This window comes from Trematomus bernacchii, unplaced genomic scaffold, assembly GCF_902827165.1.
Source record: "Trematomus bernacchii unplaced genomic scaffold, fTreBer1.1, whole genome shotgun sequence".
NCBI lineage: Eukaryota > Metazoa > Chordata > Actinopteri > Perciformes > Nototheniidae > Trematomus > Trematomus bernacchii.
In genome coordinates, this window is record NW_022987705.1 from 4,800,496 (window position 1) to 4,824,382 (window position 23,887).

At 41.2% G+C, this 23,887-nt stretch overlaps 2 protein-coding genes across 2 annotated transcripts; both read right to left on the reverse strand.

Moving 5' to 3' along the window:
- Positions 1 to 1,842: 1,842 nt before the first annotated feature.
- LOC117490541 (G protein-activated inward rectifier potassium channel 3-like) lies at positions 1,843 to 4,880 on the reverse strand. The gene is made up of 3 exons (XM_034140310.1): positions 4,686 to 4,880; positions 2,954 to 4,166; positions 1,843 to 2,039 (listed from the first exon to the last, which is right to left on the reverse strand). Exons 1-3 carry the CDS (start codon positions 4,878 to 4,880, stop codon positions 1,843 to 1,845), a joined length of 1,605 nt encoding a protein of 534 aa, XP_033996201.1.
- Positions 4,881 to 8,766: 3,886 nt separating this feature from the next.
- Positions 8,767 to 23,672, reverse strand: zw10 (zw10 kinetochore protein). Its single transcript, XM_034140363.1, has 16 exons — positions 23,479 to 23,672; positions 22,500 to 22,634; positions 22,254 to 22,355; positions 22,047 to 22,124; positions 21,512 to 21,671; positions 20,680 to 20,832; positions 19,943 to 20,140; positions 19,359 to 19,495; positions 19,084 to 19,266; positions 16,936 to 17,159; positions 16,605 to 16,676; positions 16,333 to 16,502; positions 14,301 to 14,431; positions 12,960 to 13,091; positions 11,395 to 11,597; positions 8,767 to 9,454 (listed from the first exon to the last, which is right to left on the reverse strand). The coding sequence occupies exons 1-16, from the start codon at positions 23,581 to 23,583 to the stop codon at positions 9,334 to 9,336; spliced, it is 2,304 nt and encodes a 767-aa protein (XP_033996254.1). The 5' UTR covers positions 23,584 to 23,672; the 3' UTR covers positions 8,767 to 9,333.
- Between the last annotated feature and the right edge of the window lie 215 nt (positions 23,673 to 23,887).

The window sequence follows — 23,887 nt, forward strand, 5'->3', positions numbered from 1 at the left end:
GGTTCTGGATTTACAGTTTAAAAGGTTGGCTAAAAGTAAATGATTAACGTTCAGAGAAGTACTGCAAAGATTTAGACATGAATATGTCTGAATATTCCTGTACTTTTTGTGATTTACAAGAAGAAAGTATTTGCCATTTATTCTATGAATATATGTATTGTAGAATTAATATTGGGAGTCAAGTCGTTAGTGTGTTTAGTAGAGGCCGTGTCCGTGTAATAATAAGCGGGATAACAGTGTAATTAAAGTCAGATCCACTCGTGTCTTAGATGGGGCAGTGATATCATAAACCTGCTCATTTACGCATTCAAACACGGTTTCTACAACCAGCTGTTCTTCCTGCATGTGGCTTTTATCCTGGATTAAGTGTTTAAGTCATTGATGTTTAAAGTTTAACTTCTTCATATTTGTCTAACACGATTAACTCATTTATGAGATATGACCATGGGTATGATTTTTTTTTGTACAGGCTTAAGACACAAACATGGACATAACAATAACATATAGGAGATGACATTCCCATCTCAGACCAAAGCTAAACAAAAACAGGAGAGATAAAGATACAGTCAGTAGGATCACTTCAACATTTCACAAACAATGGCGTGTTGAGCCACCCTTTGATTTTTTGTGGCAATCATTTTTTCCAAAATAAATTGTATTTTTAATCTACTCTTCAAACACCTTAAATTAAGATTACTCTTGCTTTTAAAAATATGTATTTTAGCCAGAAGAATAGTTGTATTTATTAACTGTGTGCGGTCTTCATCTAAAAGCCCAAATAAAATATTAAAGGGTGTAAATGTAAATTCAATATTTGCCGCCAAATAATTTGCAAAACATTATGATTTGTGTGGAAACATTTTCATTATTAAGATTTTATTTTTATTTAAACCTCCTTTCCTTTCTCTTTCTTGATCCTCCTTAGCAACGGTCATTACAGTCCTTGACAGCGGTCAGTTCTACTGGATTTACAACGTGTCACATGTTCTGAATCGACCAATCAGAACTTTATTTAGCCTCCTTATTGTTTACGGTTGAATGTGGGCCGCAAAAACATTTTTGATTCTTAAGTGGGCACTGAGTTGAAAAAGGTTGGGAACCGCTGGCCTAACGCATTATACTCTATGATAATAGCACTTTGTGGATTTGACTTCCTCTAGTACAATAAAAAATGGAGAGAAACTATTCAAAAACATACATTTGACACAAAGAATATTCAGTAGTACAATGAAACTGTATAGTTACTCCTGTACTTTTGGTGTTTACACACTTTTTTACTTGATAATGGCCATTTAATGCTATTCTACTTCCACGCCACTTTATTCAAATGAAAAATAATTCACGATCAAGCAAATCTTTAGATAAAATCAATGAATAAATATGAAATTAGCTCCACTACAACCAGGTCAAACAATGAAATGCTGCTTAATGAAATGTTAATGCATCAGTAATGATAATTCTATAATCAAATATGTTGTAACAAAACACTGACAGGAACCACTCTTAGTTATAAGGGTGTCTTTTGATACTTTATGAAGCCTGTGGATTCAAACTTTCTGGTGTTAATGGGAATAAAAACAAGCTTGTAAATATTTGGTTATTTTTCCACACTAGTTTTTCAACTACCCATAAATGACCACAGCCAACGACAAGATGTTTATTTTTTATTTCAACACAACACGAAACACAATTGTTAACATATTAAATTATATATTAAAATAAAAAGAGAGATTTTATCTAATAAATATACAACAGAAAAACAGTAATTATGGCTGGCCTTAGTAACTTAATAAAAGCAATATTATTGTACATAAACAAGAACTGTTTATTTAGCCAACATTTCTAAAATACGATTTCTTTTTCCTTTTTAGTGCTGCTGTCTTTTGAGCTGAGTTGGGACATTTGGACCTCAAAGGTTTTATTGAATGCACTGTAGTCCACACGGAAACCCCCTTTCTCCAAAGAAATGCACGACTCAAATCTGTGTCCCCAGAGGACCTCGTCCTCGGTGTAGGACGTCCTCGCCTGGCACGTCATACCTGCAACACAAACAAGCATTAGTGGATGAGGTAAATGTTACTTTATTGGGCAAAAACATGACATTCAAATTCATTATTTGCATCGGGACACATGTGCTGTTTAAGGTTATGCTTAAACAAGAATATGTCCACTAAAATATATTTTATTTCCCGCTCTTTTTTGGCGTACTATCCACATTTTGCAGACATTTCGACCAATTTAAACCAAGCTTTTTCAGGAACACTCTTTGGTCTTGTTTCTTAGGGTTGATTAGAAAAACTAAACTTTCCAAAAACACAAATGTTACTTTCATAAAGCGAGCATTATCAACGGGTTCAAAAGCAATATCGAGAATACTTCACTTTGTATTATCAAATGGATGCAGCTAAGTTAAGTTAAGTTGTTCCAGATAATTTTTCCACACTCAATGTGAATGTGTCAAACATAACTACCATATTTTAAGTTAGTACAACATTGAAGTTGCACACGATATTAAATTGACGATATTATCAGAATAATTATGTAGACACAACTCGTAAAAATTATGTTTTACATTTACATTTTTATCTTGCAACCATGCATCAAATTAAGTAATGGTAAAAGGTCTGAATTACTTTTAGTGTAAGTGATCAGAGTAGCATGGTATTACCACATCTATGGACAATTTAGTTCTTCTTTCTATATTGTTTATATTTGATATCATATTTTTCATTTTATATTTACTTTCAATTTTTAGTTGTAAATTCTCTGTTACTCTTTTAAAGTATTTTATGTCTGAACACACTGATGCTTCTTCTGTAACAAAATAATTTCCCAAATTCGGATCAATAAAGTATATCTATCTTTTGGGACAACTGAAAATGCACTTTTCAAATGTATCTGTGATTCTATGGACACTACTAGTTGTAAGACAGCACACTGTTTAAAAACACACCGGATGCTTCCACGATGCCCTCCAGGATTACGATGATCTCAAAGCTCTCCCTCTTCAGCCGCTCCGCTCCCACCTCCCAGAAGGGGCTGTTTTCATTGATGAAGTGTGTGATGGTCTGCGGCTCCACCAGCAGCAGCCGGTCCCCCCCGGTGTCGTAGCCCAGATTGATTTCAGACTGCTCCAGTGGGATGAACTCTCCCTCCTTGGTCTGCCTGGACTTGATGAGCTTTGCGCGGATCTTGGCGTCCACCATGTGGCTCGCCCTCAGATCCCCGATGCGGAAGAGCATGCACAATTCCTCGTCTCGCTCACATATGACGCAGTGCTTGCTGAAGATCAGAGTCTGCGCTCTTTGCTGGGGCCGGGAGATTTTAACAAACATGCAGCCCACCATCAGGGCGTCGATGATGGAGCCGAGGATGGACTGCACCATCAGGAGCACCGCGCCCTCGGGGCAGTGAGCCGTCACCATCCTGGAGCCGTATCCAATAGTCCTCTGGCTTTCTATTGACAGCAGCAAGGCTGAAAGGAAAGTGTCTACATTTTGGAAGCACGCTTTCCATTCGGGGTCATTAACATGTGCAATATCGTCACGCAACCAGGCACCAAAGTGGTAGATCGCCCCAAAGGCCACCCATGTGAGAATGTAGCACATAGTGAAGACAAGGAGGAACCAGCAGAACTTGAGGTCCACCAATGTGGTGAAGATATCAGAGATAAACCGACTCTTTTCTATAATACGTCCTTGGGTGACCTGGCACTTTCCATCCTTGGTGACATAACGCTGCCGCTGATTGCTGACGGTGACATGTGAAGAGTGGTCGTCCCCCAGAAGCTTACATCGCTTCTTGTGACTCCTCGCGACATTCAGCTTCTCGATGGCAGACACAGGAAAGTCTCTGCTGCCAGCTGAGCTTCTGGATTGCCACCTGGAGCTGAAGCGCTTGAGGTGTCGGCTGCGATGCGAACGGTGAGGCTCGGGCCTCTCTTCTTCTTCCTCCACTGGCTCCAGAGGAACTGCTTGGATAATTATTGTTTGTGGGGGCTCTTGCTCAGAATAAGCGAGGGCATGGGAGGACTGGCTGCAGGGACTCAGGGAGGGAGAAGCCTCACGAGATGGGGGGAGTGATGAGCACTTTACATAGTTCAAGTTGTGGATGAGAGAAGCTCTTTTTGTGGTTATCATGGCGGCAACAGAGGATTTAGCTGTATCCTAAAAGGGGGGGAAAAGTACAATATAAAAGTAAAAAAACAGTAATTAGATTGAGAGGTTGAGTCCTAACAAAGGCTCTCCAATTATAAACACTCCTTACAAATGTGGCAGAGATGTGGCTCTGGATACTGGTGATGTGGCTACACTGTGCCAGAAACAGGAGGCCAACAAGAGCGCACACAATTTGAGGTTTGTGAATTATTAACAGTGGGGATGGAACCGGATTGATTTGTTCACTTACTACCAGCAAAATGCTCCATTAAGTACTATTTTGGTCATGTATTTTTTGATAACCACCATCAGGGAAGCACTGGTTCAATCCCCACCGCAGTCAGCATGTCGTTGTGTCCTTGGGCAAGACACTTTGACCCAAATTGCTCCTGTAGGAATGCCCACAGTACTAAGTCTTTTTGGGTAAAAGCAACTAACAAGTGACATGTAATGTAAGGAGCTCAAAGTGAAGTAACAAAAACACATTTCTGAGTGGAGTAGGACAACATGTAACAAAGAAAGCTTTACCTTGTGTGAGTAAGGGGTGTAGCGAATGGTTTCTGATTGAGGTCGGGGAAGGTATGCCAGCAGATGTTTAGCAGTTAGGGTCTGCGTTGCAGGGATGGTGTTCCTGCGTGGCTCGATCCTAACAGGGCTTCTTCTGCGACTGTTGAACTCAAAGCTGGGTAACGTCTCTCTGCTGCACATCACCGTGGAGAGCATCGCTGATGTCCTCAAGGTGTTGATTTACCCTCAGGTTGTGCCCCTGTTGCAAAGATTAAAGGCTTTATTGTCTTGTCTTCAGCAGCTCCTGCGTTGTAGGAAATGCAATCTTAAAGGTCCCATGTCATGGGCATTTCTACTGATCATATTTCCATTGTTGAGGTCTACTAAAACAGATTTATATTGTTCAATTTTCCAAACTCACATTGGTTTCTCATACAGCATCTCTGTATAGTATGTGTATTCACTCTCTGTCTCCGGCTTGTTGGAGCTCCTGCCCCCCCCCCCCCCCCTCCCTGTGAGCCCAGTGGCCGTCTGCGAGACACAGCGAAACCCAGCCCGAAACACACACACACCCGCAGCCTGGCTGGGAGTTTGTGTGTGTGCCCAGGCTGAGTTCCGCGGTGTCTCGCTGATATTTGGATTGGTCCAAACGTAACAGCTCCGCGGACGTTACGTTACGTCACTATAAAAAGATAAATCTCCAACGAGGCGTTCTGGGGAAGCATAGACAGGTATTTTCTGTGTTAGAGTTTTACTCGCTACAGGGTGTACTTTGAGGGTTTGTGACTCTGCAGACCGTTTACATGCAGAAAAAGCTACATAACACACAAGGGGACGGGTAATAACCAGAAAAGCATGACATGGGACCTTTAAGTCAATCACATTTCGTGTGTATGAGCCTTAATGGCAGTGAATGCTACATGCAATATAGGCACCTTAAGATTTAAATGAAATAAAATAGTGCAAGTGAAAAAATCGTGCAAGTAAAATGCAGTAATAAGCTTTTCTAAAGGACTTGTTTTGTTGCTTTTTCTCCTCTTTATCATGACATGAGCTTTCATCAGTCTTAAGTGTGCCAAACAGTCACTGCTTCAGTTAGTTTGACATGTAAGGATTATCACTAATCCTCAATATTAATCGGAGAAACACTAAGGAACAGAGTGGATTTAAAGAGATTACCGCCTGTATTCAGCAGAAGGCTTAAAGAAAGTATTGTCCAGATGTGGCACACACACACACACACACACACACACACACACACAAAAAAGTGTGAAGTCTTTATGAGGTACAGATGTCACGGTGGCCAATCAGAAGCACAGCCTTTTACTGCGAGGTCATTTATCCGCCATAACAAGCAGAGAAGATAAAAAATATCATTCTTGATCTCAGTGTTTCCGTTTTGTTTTGATCTTCTAGTTTGTGCTGCGATTTGTTTCATTTTGTATCTCCTTACATACGGAGTATGCATCCATATGTCTACTTGTGTGACAAGGAAAAAAGACATGAAGTAGCATAGTCAAATGTATTAAGGTAGGAAGTGACGTACCTTTACTCAAGTACTGTACTTAAATTCAATTTTAAAATACTTGTACTTTATTTGAGTATTTCAATGTTATGCTACTTTGTACTTTTACTCCACTACATGTATTTAATCCCTTTAGTTACTTTACAGATCTGGATGAATGATGTGAAATATAATCAACTCTTAAATCAGACTTTAGTTCCACCTGGAGTAAATTCACAAGCTACCCTGCAGTATACAAAGTCATTCAAACTAGCTGCACCTTTACCAGCTTTGAGAACACTTTCATGATCAATCATTATAAAACATATCATATATATTATTCTGAAATGGACCAATCTGCACAATGACTACTTTTACTGTCGCTACTTTAACTATATTTTAATGCTAATACTTTTCTACTTTTACTTGAGTAACATTTTGAATGCAGTACTTTTACTGTAACAGAGTATTCATACACTCTGAGTACTTCTACTTTTACTCTAGTACAAGATCTGAGTACCTCTCCCACCTCTGTATTTATGTATTTTAACATGAAGCAAGGGACATGAATAGGAAACTTCTACAAAAACAATGATAGATTGTCATAACAAAAAGAGAAAGAATGACATACCTCTGTCGAGCATCCCGTCACATGAACACAGATGATGGCAGAACGTATCCTCCTTGTTGGAGTCATCAGGTTTGATCAGATGGAGGAGGAGAGGTGGAGTAAAAGAGGACGTGCCTGGAGAGCTGTTTGGCTCCTCCCCTCGGCATCATTTACAGCACAAATAACTGCATGTTGTGACTGCTTCTGCTTCACAGATAATGTGACAATCAAGTACATTGATATTACTATTGTGATGTGTAGTACTAAAAAGCAATGTAATTAAAAGATGCCCTATTATGCTTTTTGTGTTTTCCCTTTCCTGTAGTGTGTTGTAGGCTTCAGTAACATAGTGACATCATCATGTAACACGTGATAGGCTAAGGGGCGGGACATCTCTAAACTGTTGACCAATCACAACAGAGCCGGCCAGCTAACCAATCAGAGCAGACTGGGCTCTGGTTTCAGACAGAGGGTGAAAAGAGGTGCTGCAGCACAGGCAGTATGAGATTTTGTATGATTTAAAACGTGATTTTTTAAAAATTCTTCTTGTTTATTTAATTGTGCTTATATTGCATTATTGTCTCTGAATGTCTCTCCCATTTTATTTTATTTCAATGGCCTTCAATTTCTTCAAACCATATGTGTTGCTGCTGTTTGTTCTCACCATGTCCTAAATACTTGGGTATTCTACTCTTAGTCTTTTCTTGCATTTTATGTATTTGTACTGCTATGTTTGTAATTTTCATTTTCTTATTGTTTTATGTGAGGGACTGCGGATGGAAAGTAGCTCAAAGCTAAATCCGGCATATTTACACTTGGCACATTTCATGTTTTAAAGGTGGGGTAGGTAATTCACTTCAGAAACACTTTTTGTTATATCCCATGGAATGCTCTTAACATCCCGATAGCAATGAATATCTTAAATGCTTTGACAATAAATACATACAAATATTTCATCTGTGGAAGCCGTGGCGCTGTAAAAAGCACGACCAATCATTTTAGCCGGCCCGGGTAAAATAACTGGATGGCCTACCTGCCTGTCAGCCTTCCATCTCGTGCACAAACTTATCTCGTGCCCTCATTGGTCATGTGCGTGTTCGTGTGTGTTGGAGGAGGGGCTCTGTAAGGAAGTCTGAAGGAAGGGGCAGATTTTTTCTGGTTGTGTACTTTCAAATTCTAGCGCACTCGAGCTGGTTTCTCCATTCTTACCTACCCTACCTTTAAGTGTTCATTAATGTGCAATGTCCCTGCCAAATAAACAAATAAATAAACTTTCTTGCATTTTATTTATTGTTTGGTTGAGGGGAAAGTGAAGCTGTAAACTAAACTTATCAGAAGTTTAGATGAACAATGTTTCCCTGAACATCTTCCAGCACTGTGCAGCTACTTCTCAGGTAAAGGGCAGTGAACCCGCTCAGCATTGCGTACTGGAATCATCATTATACAGGGTAGGCCTATATGCAGGAATCCTGAAGTCAAATGTAATTCCTTTTAAGACCCTTCCCATACATTTTAAGACCTCATCGCCACTTGGAGTTCTAACCGGTTACATTGGCGACACACTTTACCTCACATTTACTATATACAGTATTGATTGTCCTTCCTCCTTATCTTCCAACCATTTGGACGCAAACTTGCATTTCCCCATAACGATGTTGTTTAACAACCGGCGTAAACGGACCTTCGCGCGCTATCAAGCAGTGAGCGTGCGATGTCCTGTTCAGATGACGTCAAATCCAACGGGATGCCATAAATAAACTACACAGAATCACACTACACACCTACGCAATGATTACATTCAGGCAGACTGTAGAATACAACCTCTTTGGACAATTTATATACTTATTGAAAACAAGCTACAAAATGTAATACCTTGGAAAATGCCGTTTAATACTTTTTAATACCCTTCATTTTCGCTAAATTGATTTATCAACTTTTAATACTTTTTAAGACCCCTCATCAAAAACACACAGAAGAAAACATTTCTGAAAAGTTGAATGTTTTGGTTTATTTTGAACAAGTAATAAATACATAATGTTAGAGTTCAGTTTAGAGGCTTGGACAATTAAATCCTTGTCGAGAAATGCAAGGTCAGAAATAAACAGTCATTTTGAGGCGTTTATAGGTTCAAACAAACTCTCCCCACGGAAATGTCCTCAATAAAGAAAAGCTGAGAGAAGCTCCAGAAGAAGTTTGATTAACAATGTGCAGCGAAGTTAACCCTGGGTAGGACATCATGTCGACAGATGGCAGGCCGCTGTTACACAACCTCAGTTGGCTTTGTGGTATAACCCCTTAAAGCTATATGGCAGGACGTGAAGAAGCCTCTGTGTAATCTCTGCAGGACTAATTGCAGTCTGAATGTTGAGAAGGAACATATCCTCCAGATTGATTACAACCAGATTAAACTGACAGCGCCTCAGGGGCAACTATCTCTCTGCTACACACTTACACACATGGAAATGCATACATTTAAGAAACCGGATTAAAGGCATGGGTCGTATTTTCCTCAGCGGGAAAAAGTGCATTAGTATCTTTCCTTTCTCGCCAGGTTTCTATTTGATTTTGGTCAGAGCCACAGCCCTCCTCTCCGTGTTCTGAAACAAGGCCCGGATCAGGTTCTTCACCTCCGAGCAGGAGAACTCCACCGCCAGCGGACCTTTACCGTCAGCCCACCTGTGGAGAGGAGAAGACAGATCAGCCACTCGCACACATCCATGGACATAAAAAGGATGAATCAAATCTAATCAATCTTTCTTTGTATAGCCCAATATCACAAAACACGTTTGTCTCAAAAAATGAAAAGACAAGATAGTGTATGTAATAGAAATATAAAATAAATTATGATAACAACAAAAGACAATAAAAATACATAAAACAATCAAATTATTCAAATCATCAAAATAAAATAAAAACCATAAAATGCGAGCTCTAACCGAAGGCTTTGTTAAAAATGTAAGTCTTCAATCCACTTTTAAAAGTCCTTTAAATACTATAGGTGCACGAAAAAACAGCTCATGATTATGTCGACTAATTAATGAGTTCATATTATCGACAGATGTGCAACAAAAAAATGGTTTCTCTACAAAGAATCAGGAAAAACCACCATTTTAAATCTTATCTTTACCATAACTGTGATCAGAGGTGACTTTTAAGTCCTTCAAAATGAACAAAGCATTAACAAAAATAACAAGTTTAATAAAGAAACCTTCGCCCAAAACAACCTAATCAGTCGACTTGTGAATTCAATGATTGAAATATTTATGAATAGTCTTTTTTTTCGTTTTGTTTTATTTATTTATTAACTGTTTTAATGCTTATGTAAAGCACGTTGAATTGAGTGCCACAGTGACGCGTCCTAAAACCCGGAAGTAAATTCCTTCCGGTTCCTTCGACAAAAACGCAATTTCTCCAAAGGATTTTGGAAAATAGCTGGAAATAAGGTCTGTGGTTGAGACCTCTGTTGAGTGGTTGAGACACATTGAAGAGACGGATCACGTTTTGTTCAGCCGGATAATCTCCACATGTCTACCCATCTCTTATAATCTTCGAATCATAAATCTATCGATTAGATTTATGATTCGAAAATTATAAAAGTAGGATAGACATGTGGAGATTATCCGGCTGAACAAAACGTGCATTTATCAATCAGGTTTGTTTTCCACAGACCTTATTTTTCACAATATTCCAAAATCCTATGGAGAGATTGCATTGCATTTTTGACGAAGGAACCGGAAGAAGTTTACTTCCGGGTTTTAGGACGCGTCACTGCGGTTCTCTATGGCCTTTGTTTCTAAAATGTGTTGTATAGATGAACTAACCTTAACCGTATAAAAAAAAAAGAAAGATGATAGCCATATAATAAAAATAAACAATCACTCTTTAAAAGGCAAACAGCTCCCAACAGCTTCTTTATGTTCAAGCTAGGGCTGCACGATTTGGGGAAATAATCTAATTGCGATTTTTCTGACAGATATTGCGATTCGATTCGATTTGCGATATTTGTTTTTAAGCGACCCAACGGAAGTTTATTGTAAAATGCGGCCATATCTCCGGCTAGGAAGGTCGTATCAACGTGCTCCCGTCTCTAGCACCCCCGCAGCCCGAGCTACGAGTGAAAGAACTAAACTTACATGAAACTTCCGTTGGGTTGCTTTAAAGTCAAGCTTCAGTTTAAGATTCACCCTGTAATAGATGTGAAACATGTGATGGAGCATTACTAACCTGACTCAGATGCTTTGTTTCACCAAACCATCTAGGAGAGCTCCATTGGAAGCCATTTGGAAAAGTATTTCAAAAATACTTGGCAGGTGATTGGATCAATCTGTCTATCACCTTCTATCATGGGCCACTTCTGATTGGTTAACAATGGCTGGTACATGTGGAGCACAGCACTTCTGATTGGTGTGGATGACTGACACACAAGAAAAACAAAAAAAGCCCGCAGGCTTTGCGATTTGATAATTGCATCATTTAAATTCGATTTAAAATCGATTAATCGTTCAGCCCTAGTTCAAGCCAGAACATACTCATTGATGAGGCACATACTGCAGGCTTAACCTTTATTTACTTTATATTATAATCTATTTATAAACTATACCGTGATGTTTGCTCACCTGTCGACTATCTCCTGCAGGTTCGCCCGGAGCACGATGACCAGCTCCTTGAAGGTGCTCCACTTCCTGACGTACAGCGGCACTTCCTCCTGATACTTCCTGTTCTTGTTCTCCTCCACCAGAGGGATGAAGACGAGCGGCCCTTCCTCGATGAGGGGTTGGCACAAAGTGTGGAGGTGCTCCCCGTCCTCAGAGGAAATATCCTGTTAGTGAGAAATATAAAACTCAACAGACGTGCAACTTTACAGAAATCATGACCTGGTTACTGAAGATCGTCCACAGAGTTTGTTGTTAATAGTTTATTGTAGGAATGGATTTCTTTCTACTGCTTCAAGAGAAGGAAACATTCATCAACTAATTGAAGAGAAGCAGAGCTTAATCCGTTTGGTGGAAAAAATATGTAGATGTGAGATTTTTGGCTAACTGTTGCTTTTAAGGTCCCCAATTATACTGTTTTTCATCAATATATTAAAGGTCTCAGATATATCCAGAACATGTCTCTGATTGGCCGAAATACCAAACAGATCATTAGAGCATCCCATAATACCCTCTGTTTCAGCCCTGTTTCCAAAGTGCTGATTCTCTGTCTGTTACTTTAGATGAAAATAAGGAGCCCCTCCCCACGCCCCTCTGAGAGATATTTGGTTAAAAAGAACTCAATGGTGCTCTAGGAGGAGATTCAGGTGATAAGGTGGGGGGGGGGGGGTTACCTTGGTTGGTGATTGGCTAATGGTTACACAAGACAAAACATCGTTATGACATCATAAAGTGGCCAAAATCTGATCAGCTCATTTTCACAAAGGTTTTTATATAAATGGATCAGGACAAAAAGTGAGAGAATCTTTGTTCCTGAAACTTTCAGAGTCTCTTTACACAGAGGGGACACATGTTGATGTAGAAGAGACATGAAGAAGAGGGGACACATGCTGATGTAGAAAAGACATGAAGAAGAGGGGACACATGCTGATGTAGAAAAGACATGAAGAAGTGGATTTTGCATAATAGGTGACCTTTAAAGGTGGGGTAGGTAAGTTTGAGAAACCGGCTCGAGATACACCTTTTGTTATATTCCATGGAATGCTCTTAACATCCCGATAGCAATGAATATCTTAAGTGCTTTGACAAGAAATCCATAAAAACATGTCATCTGTGGAAGCCGTAGTGCTGTAAAAAGTACCACCAATCATTTTAGCCGGCCCGGCTAAAATAACTGGATGGCCTACCTGCCTGTCAGCCTTCCATCTGTGCACAAACTTATCTCGTGCCCTCATTGGTCATGTGCGCGTTCGTGTGTGTTGGAGGAGGGGCTCTGTAAGGAAGTGGCTGATTTTTTCCGGCTGTGTATTTTCAAATTTTAGCGCACTCGAGCTGGTTTCTCCAAAATTACCTACCCGACCTTTAAATCAATCTGGGACTGCGTCAAAACCAAAAGTAGTTGTCAGAAAACACTGTGGGAATGTGAACCATGCTAAGTTAGTTGCCTTCAGCCCTGTGTTTTTTTTACCTGGTCTTTATTATTAGTTTGTACAGGTTCGACAGAGTGCACATTTTAAAAAGCTACAAACCTCCAGCATCATGATTTTGGCGATGACCTCTGTGATGGCCGTGTTGAGGAGGTTCCCCATGGCTTTACAGTAGATGCCCACAGGTAGGACGTCCTGCCACACGGTGCCCAGCTGCTTCAACTGATGGATGACCTGCAGGCAAGAAAACACGTGATCACTGCAGGAGGGAGACACTGAGGCGGTGTTTACACGAGAACGAAACGGGTTGTATCTGCTACTTTTCTCTCGCGTATAGCCCGTTCGTTCACACGAGGCCGTAACGGAACCGCGGAAACGATAACGGGTCCCAAGGTGGATAGATCTGCGGACGGAACGCTCTGGGGGGCCAAACGGCTCCGTGTGTACGTCCTATACGATCATTTTCCTGATAACGATGAGCCATTGCCCCGCCTCTCCCCACCTCTGCTGCTCACTGCTGTAGCATGGTCAGTAGCTACTGTCAGTAGCTACTGCTACTGACCATGCTACAGATGTTAGTGCAAAATCTACAGCTCCTCTACCACAACCATCAGCAACAAGTGGACATGGAGAATTACATGAACTACATGTTGCTAAATCCACCGCGGAGAATAAACAGAAGGGCAACCATGCTCGGGGGTCTTTTTCGCTGCTTTTGGTGTATTTTGTGGCAGAAGTACAGCGCCACTTACAGGCCCGGCATATGTACTACAGCGTCTCCAGCGGGTCGAGCGGTCTCGTGTGAAGGGACACGTTTATTGAGCCGTATCCTTGTGAACGGAAGACTTTTTTGATATCGAATTCGGTTCGTTTGCGTTCTCGTGTAAATGGGGTCTGATGCAATTAGAGCTCAAGGCAAGGCAAGTTTATTTATATAGCACCTTTCAACACAAGGCAATTCAAAGTGCTTTACAAAAATGAAAGACATTAAGAAACATATTTATAAAATGGCATTTAAAAGCACTAATTTAAAAGCAAAGATAATAAAACATGAATAACAAAGACACATGAATTAAAGTTACAGTGCAGTGTGAAATGTTTAGGTCTCTCAATCATTGCTCACTTTTTAGCAGAAATAGTTTTCTTTGACCTCACTTCTACTTTATTTTTTAACTTATCCTTTAGATATTTCAAGTGTTTCATGCAAAGCGAACCCCCCTACGGAAAATTCTAATCTGCAACCCAATATTCAGAGAATTCAACGGATCCTGGCCGTATTAGTGTAGCATATAACATTCATTGCTCCCAGACATTCATGTGGCCCCCAAAACGTTTTATTTTTATTGAAGCATAAAAATGGTATGCATTACAAATAGAGAACGAGCTGATTTGCCATCGTTTTTTATGCACACTCAGTATTTGAATAATGTTTTTCCCTCTCACCTGTCTCACTGCCTTGTTGGCGGCGATGCAATTGTCTTCATCGTCCAGGTTGCAGAAGTTGTGAGCGGTGGAAAGTCTCTCCAACAACTCAGCTCTCTGGACGTGCATCTGCGCCAAGAAGCACTGCGCACCTGGAGGAGAATGACCATATATTAGATCTAATAGAATTTTGCACACGGTACGCAGAAGTGGACATTTTGCCTCCATGGTGGCACTACAGAAAATATAATAAGAAACGTTTTAAAAATAGTTATTGAACTTTACATGGAGATATACTTACAGTAGTAAAGAATATTATTATATATTTTTAAGTTAAACAAATATTAATAATAAATAATAGGGATGTAACGATATATCGAATATCGCGATAAATAAATGTCTCAATATCGTCGTGAGACTGACAAAATCTACCGCGATTTTCTTTTTTTTTAAACTTTATTTAACCACCGAAAACTCAAAATGTTTTAGTCGATGAAAAATTACATTTTAGTCAACTTTTAGTCTAAATGTTTCCTCTCTTTAAACCAATTCAGTTTGGCAAATACAGGTATCTGAAATTGGAATCAATGTGACAGCATCAAGTGTTGAAATTCGTAAAGCAACATTTCACTCTCTTAACACTTTACTTTTGTAATATCTAGGGATGGGTATCGTTAAGGTTTTTTACGGTACTACTATTCTTATCAATACTGCTTATTGATCCGGTACTTTAACGGTATTCTTGTAGCCTTGTAGAGTGTCTCTATGCTCTCTGAACGCTACGTCCCCGGCACATCTCTGTGTGCCGTGCAGCATGTCTGTTAGGCCTCGCCCCCCCGCACACAGAGAGACACAGGGAGAGAGTTAGGCCCCGCCCCCCGCACACAGAGACACAGGGAGAGAGTTAGGCCCCGCCCCCCGCACACAGAGAGACACAGGGAGAGAGTTAGGCCCCGCCCCCCGCACACAGAGAGACACAGGGAGAGAGTTAGGCCCCGCCCCCCGCACACAGAGAGACACAGGGAGATCGCTCTTCTGGAGTGAAGAGAGCGGAAATAATGATATTGCAAGTTAGAAACGTAAGATGCATTTTGACAGACAAGACGGACACTTGGGGGAAAATATGCTGCATTTTGAATGTCCGATAGTCCACCATTAACACCTTAGTCCCGTCTCGTCTCGTCAACGAAAACTAAATATACACTTCGTCATAGTTTTTATTATCAATAATCTATTTTTAGCTTGTAATCGTTTCGTCTTAGTCGTGTTAAAAAGGTCGTTGACGAACATTTTTCACCATAGTTTTCGTTAACGAAATTAACACTGAAGTAGTGCCATAAGAGTCTATAGCCGCGTTCACACCGCAGTACTTTTCCCACTTAATTTCCGAAATGTCGCGTTCACACCAAAAAGAGCCGGAACTAAAATTAGTTCATCAGAACCTTTTTCACCCCCTTTTCCGTCGCTGCTTGAGAGCAGGTACTTTGGTGGGAGAAAAAGGTTCCTATTTCTGATTGGCTGGGCGGAATGCAAACCACGCCCCGTAAAACTCCAAAAAAGTTTTGTGAAGCCGCCATTTTATTATCCTCGCATTAGCATTAGCATTAGCCCAGCGCACAAACGCAGAGAGACTAACTTATGGCAACACAAAAGAAAACATGGGAGCGGTGGAGATGAGGAGGTGTCGGTGTTCTGGCGATTTACTCGGAAGGCTTCAGTAGAAGCTGCTGGGAGTCCCAGCAGCTTCTACTGAAGCCAGCCCCCAACTCCGGGGACTTCCGGCCGGGGACTTCGGGTGACAGTATACGCCGTGAAGTTGTTTGCGGCCTGCCAGTAAACCCAAAGCAGAAGAAGAAGAAGAAGTGACGTCAGCGGCTTCATTTGCCTAATCCTTTCCCAGGAACTTATTCCGGTGTGAACGCGATCTGTACTTAGTTCATCAGAACTAAAGAGCTCTGATGAACTACGTTCAGATGAACCTTTGTGGGAAAAGTACTGCGGTGTGAATGCGCCTTATATGTGTGGACGATAGTGTCCGGAAATATTTGTTTACCCAGTTTCCTGAATCCGGGCACCATATCAACAAAAGTTGCGACGCCCTCGCTGATCGGCGGAGGAAGGTGAGCTCTGAAGTGATGCCCCAGCGTCAGCAGGTGGTGAGCCAGGTACATGCAGTTGTTGTGCTGGATGGCCGCCAGGTGGGGGAACTTCAGCAGGTTCTCCCTGGAGGGGGAGGCAGGGAGAAAAGAGGGAAACATTTGACACCTAGAGGAGAAATGTGTTGGTTTGATCTGCTTTAGGATCGTATGATGGAGACATCCTTACTTGTGATACGTCGGTACGACATCGTAGAACAGCTGGAAGACGTGTCTCACGGTGAAGAAGAGCTGTAATGCACTGAAGGGAACAGAGGTTTCAAGGTTTCAAGGCTTTTATTGTCATGCGTACATTAGCTAGAGTGTAGATATGTCAATGAAAATCTTAGGTCACAGGCTCCTCCAACAGTGCAACACAATAAAACAGATAAAATATTTGTTTCTTTTGAACGGCTCTCGGAAAGGAACGGAGCCATAAGATCCGGCTCCCTTCAAAGAGCCGTAATTCCCATCACTACCTTGAATTTAATTTGAACACAGGAGACAGACTCTGAACGTACAATTGGGTGGAGCTTCCTACGGACTCGCACAGCGTGTTGAGAGCGAGCTCCATCAGCTGCTGCACCGACTCGCTGATGCGACAGGCCGGCAGACACAGGCTCCACGCTGAGAGCTGCTTCGAGTTCTCCATCGTCACCTCGTCCTTTCTGCTCTCCTGCTTCCCCTTCTGCTCTGAAGCTGGGGCAGGAAGCTTGGGAAGACGCAGCTTGTAGTCAGGTGTGATCTGAGACAGACGTAAACAAATAAAAAGGATGCCGACATAGGGAAAGATCTGGAAATCTTGGGGCATATTTCATGTTAAGGTCTGCAGTGTAGTGCAATGTGATGCAATACAGTCCATTTTATGACAGTTATTCCTTGGTATTTTCTAGATTTACTTGTACAGTTCTCTGGAGATAATTATATATGTATTATCTAGAATCATTCAATTCAAATTCAAAGCGCTACTTTGTCCAACTCCTGTACATCCATTCCATTTAGTAAGGACCACGACCTAATAGATCTCTCGGTCCCACAATATTGTTAAAACATCTCAAAAGTAGGGGTGCAACCAACAAATACTTCAATATCTAAAAATCTCTGATTCTAAATTAACTTAATCTTCCTTTTAAATGTCAACAACTGTAAGAAATCCCCGTTTCCAAAAGTCCATCATGATGCCTAAATGTCTTGTTTAGCTCCCCAATAGAGTGCCACAGTGACGCGTCCTAAAACCCGGAGGTAAGTTAGCATTTTACCACTTCCGGTTCCTTCGCCAAAAAGCAATGCAATTTCTCCGTAGGATTTTGGAAAATATCTGGAAATAAGGTCTGTGGTTGAGACACATTGAAGAGACGGATCACGTTTTGTTCTACGACATTAAATACATCAGCAGCAGCGTTTCCGCGAGGGGGGCGTCTTGCCGTCATTTGACGCCCTTATTCAGCTCGGGACGCCCTGAACTCGAGCCGAGGGCGTCCAAAAATATTAATAATTCGAGAGAAGATCGAGAGTTTTTATCGCTTGAGGGGCAAAGGAGTCTGGTGGGATTCTTTTTGACTATTGAAGATCGTTTCCCCGACATCGGCGGTGCCTGCTACAGGACAACACAGAACTAGGTGCTAGTGGAGCACGCGCGTGAGCTGCGAGCACCAGAGCCTCGCAGCGGCGAAACTGAGGCTCCGTGGTAAACTGTGGTAACATGAAGAGCCGTTTGGGAGCCGACGCTTTAAGAGAGCCGAGCCAAATGATCCGGCTTACTAATGTAAAAAGACAGTATCTATAAGGGACGGCTCAAGTCAAAATTCAAGCACCCCCCCCCCCCCCCACCAGTGACCCCACTGGTGGTTTTTGAAGAGTTTACGTGTCTGAAAAACGATGGTTGTTACCAAGTGGCTGAATAGGACTACAGAAGTTGTGGAGGACGTTGTACGTCATTACGCCAAACACGTAAACACTCCTCTAAGTTTGTTTGCCCTGTTCTGCTTGAAAGCAAGTACCTGCCTCCTGCAAACTGTTCAAACAAACGCTTCAACTTGTACCAATCTGTAGTTTTGAATATCGATCTTAAGTTGGCGTGACGTTGAAGTCGTGCGACCCTGCTGTAGTTCCTTTATAGCATAACGTTAGCATTTTGCTTCTGGCGATTAGATTTATGATTTGAAAATTATAAAAGTAGAGTAGACATGTGGAGATTATCCGGCTGAACAAAACGTGATCCGTCTCTTAAATGTGTGTCGACCACAGACCTTATTTCCAGCTATTTTCCAAAATCCTATGGAGAAATTGCATTGCGTTTTTGTCGAAGGAACCGGAAGGAGTTTACTTCCGGGTTTTAGGACGCGTCACTGCGGCACTCTATTACCCAAAGATATTCAGTCATTTCTTTCAAATGACAAAATACTTACAAATCATCGTTGCATCTTGTTAAAAAGCACAAAGAAACAAACTTAATAATGTTTTGCATGGTCTATTTTTATGAAAATAGAATGTTCAAAGGTCGGGGACTATCTTCTCCTTTGACCAACATTATCTCTGGAAAACCTTTTTTACTTTAAGTAAATAAGATGCATGCTTAATAATTCCCCTTATTTATTAAATCCTGGCAACAGAATCACTCCCCAATCTGCGGTTTATTCATCCGCACCACCAACCCTCGCTCGACATACTTTGACGGTGTTGTGCATCTCGGAGGTCATGAGTTTGCGAGCCGCCACGATGAAATCCTTGCATTTCTTTCTGGCGAAGTGACAGTTAACGTCCCGGGAGTATTTGAGCAGGTCTGTGGAGTCGCCCTGCAGATACTCCATCTCCTTCAGAGACTTCTCAAACTCCTCCGTTTCCTTGATCACCTTGAGTGAGTAAATGAATGATAGTCAATAAACATATAATTCTGTGTCATTATAATTCCACAACACATTACAAAGTGTTGTTGTGTCCATACCGTGCTGTATTTCTCCAGCTGGCTGCTGTTGTTGGGGATGGAGTAAAGCAGACACTCGTGGATGATGCAACGGGAGATTTCTTCCCAGATCAGCTCCCCCATGATGGCCGTGAGCTTTTTATCGCCAATAGACACATCTGAAAAATAATGAGTAAAACTCAGTGACATTGAGCAGTTTTAAAGGTCACCTATTATGCAGAATCCACTTCTTCATGTCTCTTCTACATAAACATGTGTCCCCTCTGTGTAAAGAGATTCTGAAAGTTTCTGATGTCATAACCCCCCCCCAGATATTGTATATATCTGAGACCTGTGATATATTGATGAAAAACAGTATAATAGGGGACCTTTAAAGCATGTCATATGTTTTTTAATAGGCCCAGCAGTAGTTTAGTGTATTAGTTTATAGTGTCGTGGACAGTCCCCATTGATCAACTGTCACAAAACAGTAAATGGGGCAGCTTTAGCCAACATTGCTAATTTCCAGCTGTTGTCCCCGGCCAGATGATAATGGACACCTTTTTAAAATCACAATACATCAACAGCATTAGTTATAAAGAAAGGATGAAAGACAAGTTCTGTACCGAGCAGGTGTGAGTGCAGCGTGGTGAGCACCAGCAGCAGTTTGCTGTAGACTTGTGAAGGAGTGGACCTCTCCTCCTGACTCTCCTCCAGACTCTGCAGAGCCAGGACGGTTCCCTTCTCCTGCTGCTCCGTCACCAGCACCGACAGGGAGGGGAACATCACCAACGGCTTCAGCATGTTCTTCAACAGCACCTGACCTGCAGGACAACGAGAGACACCATCACTGAGCACACTCTGCCCATGGATACATTGTGATTCAGGATGCAGTATTGTCCTAAGAAACATGGTACCTAATGATTGTGATGGAAACTTCTGAAGCAATGGAGACTCAGAGAGCTGGAACTTTGATGTTAAACACTAATGGTGTATTTCGAGCTTCGGACGGAGAATTCACAAGACGTGCTGAGCCACGAGGTGACACAGCGGCTGCCAAACCAATTCTGAAGATCTCTACCCCAGACCCATGTATTTAGTTGGTTCTGAGAGAATAATCAACATTGTGCATAACAAGATAACGCACCATAACACCTCTATCAGCTGACGCCAACAGGCAGGAATAAGGAGAGAAAACACTGAGAGCACAGCAGCCAAGGTTGCAGGCCTTATGAGGGCAAACTGATCAAAGTTATGGGCCTAGGGAAATATTTCCCCAACAATGATCACATATAACTTATTAGAAGTGATTAGCTAAGCAACAGTGTTTGATATTTAACCGTGTACTCTAGCTTGTTCTTACTGAACAGTTTGATCTTGTACTGCAGGTCTCCCTGGATGGCCAGAGCCTGCAGGACGGAGCACAGCACAGCAGGAGGTCCGGGCTCTTCATCTTTACTGCACGAGTGGCTCAGGTTCAGCTCCACTTTCAAGAAGGACTTCAGATCTGCAGGCTCTGCTGGGACACATCCAACAGTCACTTATAAAGCATCATACTCAGATACATTTGCTATAATATATTTTTAAATATGCAAAACAAGAATAAGCTCATTGACAAGTTGATTAAATGCGCCAGAGGGGTCATGAGAAAGTGACCTTATATATATCTGTAATATGTTAGCTATAACATAAGGACGAATGGGGGTGTGACATGACTGGTAAGATACGTGTGGGATCCTTTTGTCTGTGGACCACTATGCGATTGACTGCTTGAAAGCAAGGTAGTGTTTCTCATTATTGTGTTTAAATAATAATTAATCTCAACTACATCTGTGTTTTATTGATCTCTCTCTGTATTATTCTTTCATGTTGTGAGCGATTCATATCCACGACACTTCACATGGTGGGTGGCGGAATCATGTTTTGAGACAATGACAGGAATATTGGCATTGGGGGAAAGGTGAGATTGAGTGTACATTTGTAGCATTCACAAATATCTGCACAATCAGAGACATATGTTTATGTCAACACTGTACAGAAGATGGGGACACTCCTGCAACTTTGAGACAATACTAAATACTGTTAGAAGTGAACATGTTTTGTTTGAGGAAGTTCCACCTCAACAAAGTACAGAACACAGTATACTCCATATAGTTGTATATTTAACACATCGGACACACATATTGAAGTCTTACCCTTTGAGGACGATAGTCTCCAGATGACGAGGCGCTTCCATTCATCTCCCAGGTGGTAGATTAAGCTTTCTCTCTGCACCGTGAACTCGGAGCTGAGAGCGCTGAACAGAGGCAGCTGGGAAGTCTTCCAGCCCTTCAGGGAATCCACAGTGGCTTTTGCCTGGAAGAAAAAACGTCAAAAAAGTATCAATCAGTAAGTTGAATGTATAAAAAACCTGTGTACAAATGAGGGAAGGGAGTTTGATGGAGATGTGTGGGATAAAGGTTGTTTTGCTGGCTATGAGCCGTATGTGTGTCAATTAATATGCAAGTCTGCTATATAGTTTGTGCCCTCATTGTCAGTATAAATTATACCAGGAACCTTTCAATGCTATACTTGTGTATTCTTACTGATGCACCAAGGGACATATAGTAAAAGGTTTCAAAACGATTGAACAAGTATCATAAAACAGCTTAATGTGTTGTAATGATTTCCATTAGTTGCCCAGCCCTAGTTCAGTAAGGTTTTGTGGGACATGCTGTAAGAAGCTCTTACCCTTTGTAGCTGGTTGGCTGCAACAACATACTTCTTATCCTGTAAAGCTTTGTTGGACTCCTCCATTGCACTGTGAAACTGAGACACAAAGAAACATTAGTTATAATTGGACGATATAATATCCTTTGCGACTGCATATTACATTATATTTCAGTAAACTAATTTCAAATGTTGTGTTGGTATTACAAACTCCCATGGATGTTGTACCTCTTTTAGGTGTCCAAGCATTGTTATGATGACAGTATTTTTCTCCAGCTGCTGCTTTAGCTTTGCATACTCAGCCACAGCCACGTGGACATTCTGCTGCACCTGTGTCAACAAACAGAAATGGTTAAAAAACAACAACGTTGCTGTAAATCCACCTAGAGTCAAACTGAAACCCATCGTTCTGCTCTTTTGGCGGATCGGGCTTTAGTATATATATATATTATTTAAAAACAGTTTCACACCCACCTCAGTCTCAATGCAGTTTTTAAGGACATCCATGTCTTTGGAGACCTCATCGACCTGTAGGATTAGCTCCTCAGATCCTTGAAGACTCGGCAGGAAGTCATTATACTTCTTGTTTATCATTTCACATACTTCTTCCTATGAAATAGACATGAAGAAAGCTCAGTTATAGACACATTGTCATAAGATATACTTTTGCTTTAAGCCCAGGTGTGTACAGTTTGTGTACATTTACAGTCTTCATTACTCTGGACTGTACACACAATCCCTTCACAAAGGCCTGAATACCCAGGGATCTGTATACTGCCTTTGAGCTCAATCAATGCTGCCAAAAAAAAACACATGTTTAATTTAATGTAATACGTATTAAAAGTATTCAAATAATACAAAGCAGCATACTCTCAAATGTGTAAAACATGAACCATTACATATTTTAGCATGAGTACCATTCAAATAATATGATTAGCTTTTCACACGTTTTGTATTCTCATATCTGTATGTGTAACTCAAGATGTCAGATAGTTGCAGTCAAGCAAATCTAAAGAAAAAACAAGTAACGTTTAGGTACCTAACATTTGTACGTTAAGTGCAGTACTTGGCTAAAACACTGACTTCATCCAAGACACCCACATACAGTAAAACACTACGAGTGGTAGTATACATGTATTATATTTAGATTATTAAAACACAGTGCAATAGTTTCTCTACAGCCACGTAATCAGATGTCACCACTGGCTAGCTAACGGTCTTGCTAATGCAAATGCACTTAGCTAAACTAGCTTTAAAAAAACACTCTTTATCAACTTGTGATGTGATTTATGTTTATTTATGGGTTAATTGTATTCCATGTGAGTTGTGAACATCTACCAAACGTCGGTGAAAGGATCAAAGAAGTGCTTTTCAGTGTTAGCGCTAACTGCTAACGCTGGTTCAAACTTTACGTAGCTTTACGTAGCTAATGCTATGCTAGCTGGTTGATTACCTTCGTATCTTCCACCTTGCGCGACAGTTTGCTTATTTTACAGGACAGGTCATCTTTCTCCAGTTTGCCGGAGCTGGCGAGCACTTCGGTCACAAACGACGCCATGGTTTATCTTTATAGTACCGTTATAATGTTTTACTAAAGTGTGACAGATGAGCACAACAACCCCAGGACCCGCCAGGTGATCTGATTGGTCGAGGGCCGCTGCCTTCTTCTTCGCGTCAGCTTTTACAGCAAGGTGCTACCACAGCGCCACCTTTAAATGAATGTTGAAACTGCACTCAAACTGGTAGAATAAGCATGGAAATGAGTTATCTTGTAAACTGTCACATCCAAGCAAGCACTCATAATATGCAGTGTGAACAGCATGTTAACATAAATACATTTATCCAACTCTTATGGACTCTTA

What these genes read in the sequence shown, in the direction of transcription:
- LOC117490541 (XM_034140310.1), bottom strand. Translation starts at nt 4,880, where the DNA reads ATGCTCTCCACGGTGATGTGCAGCAGAGAGACGTTACCCAGCTTTGAG. An exon ending in ACACCCCTTACTCACACAAG is followed by an intron (nt 4,167 to 4,685) that starts GTAAAGCTTTCT and finishes CCCCCCTTTTAG; the next exon opens with GATACAGCTAAATCCTCTGT. An exon ending in GGGCATCGTGGAAGCATCCG is followed by an intron (nt 2,040 to 2,953) that starts GTGTGTTTTTAA and finishes TTTGTGTTGCAG; the next exon opens with GTATGACGTGCCAGGCGAGG.
- zw10 (XM_034140363.1), bottom strand. Translation starts at nt 23,583, where the DNA reads ATGGCGTCGTTTGTGACCGAAGTGCTCGCCAGCTCCGGCAAACTGGAG. An exon ending in GTACAAGATCAAACTGTTCA is followed by an intron (nt 20,141 to 20,679) that starts GTAAGAACAAGC and finishes GTTGTCCTGCAG; the next exon opens with GTCAGGTGCTGTTGAAGAAC. An exon ending in AGATGCACAACACCGTCAAA is followed by an intron (nt 17,160 to 19,083) that starts GTATGTCGAGCG and finishes CGTCTGTCTCAG; the next exon opens with ATCACACCTGACTACAAGCT.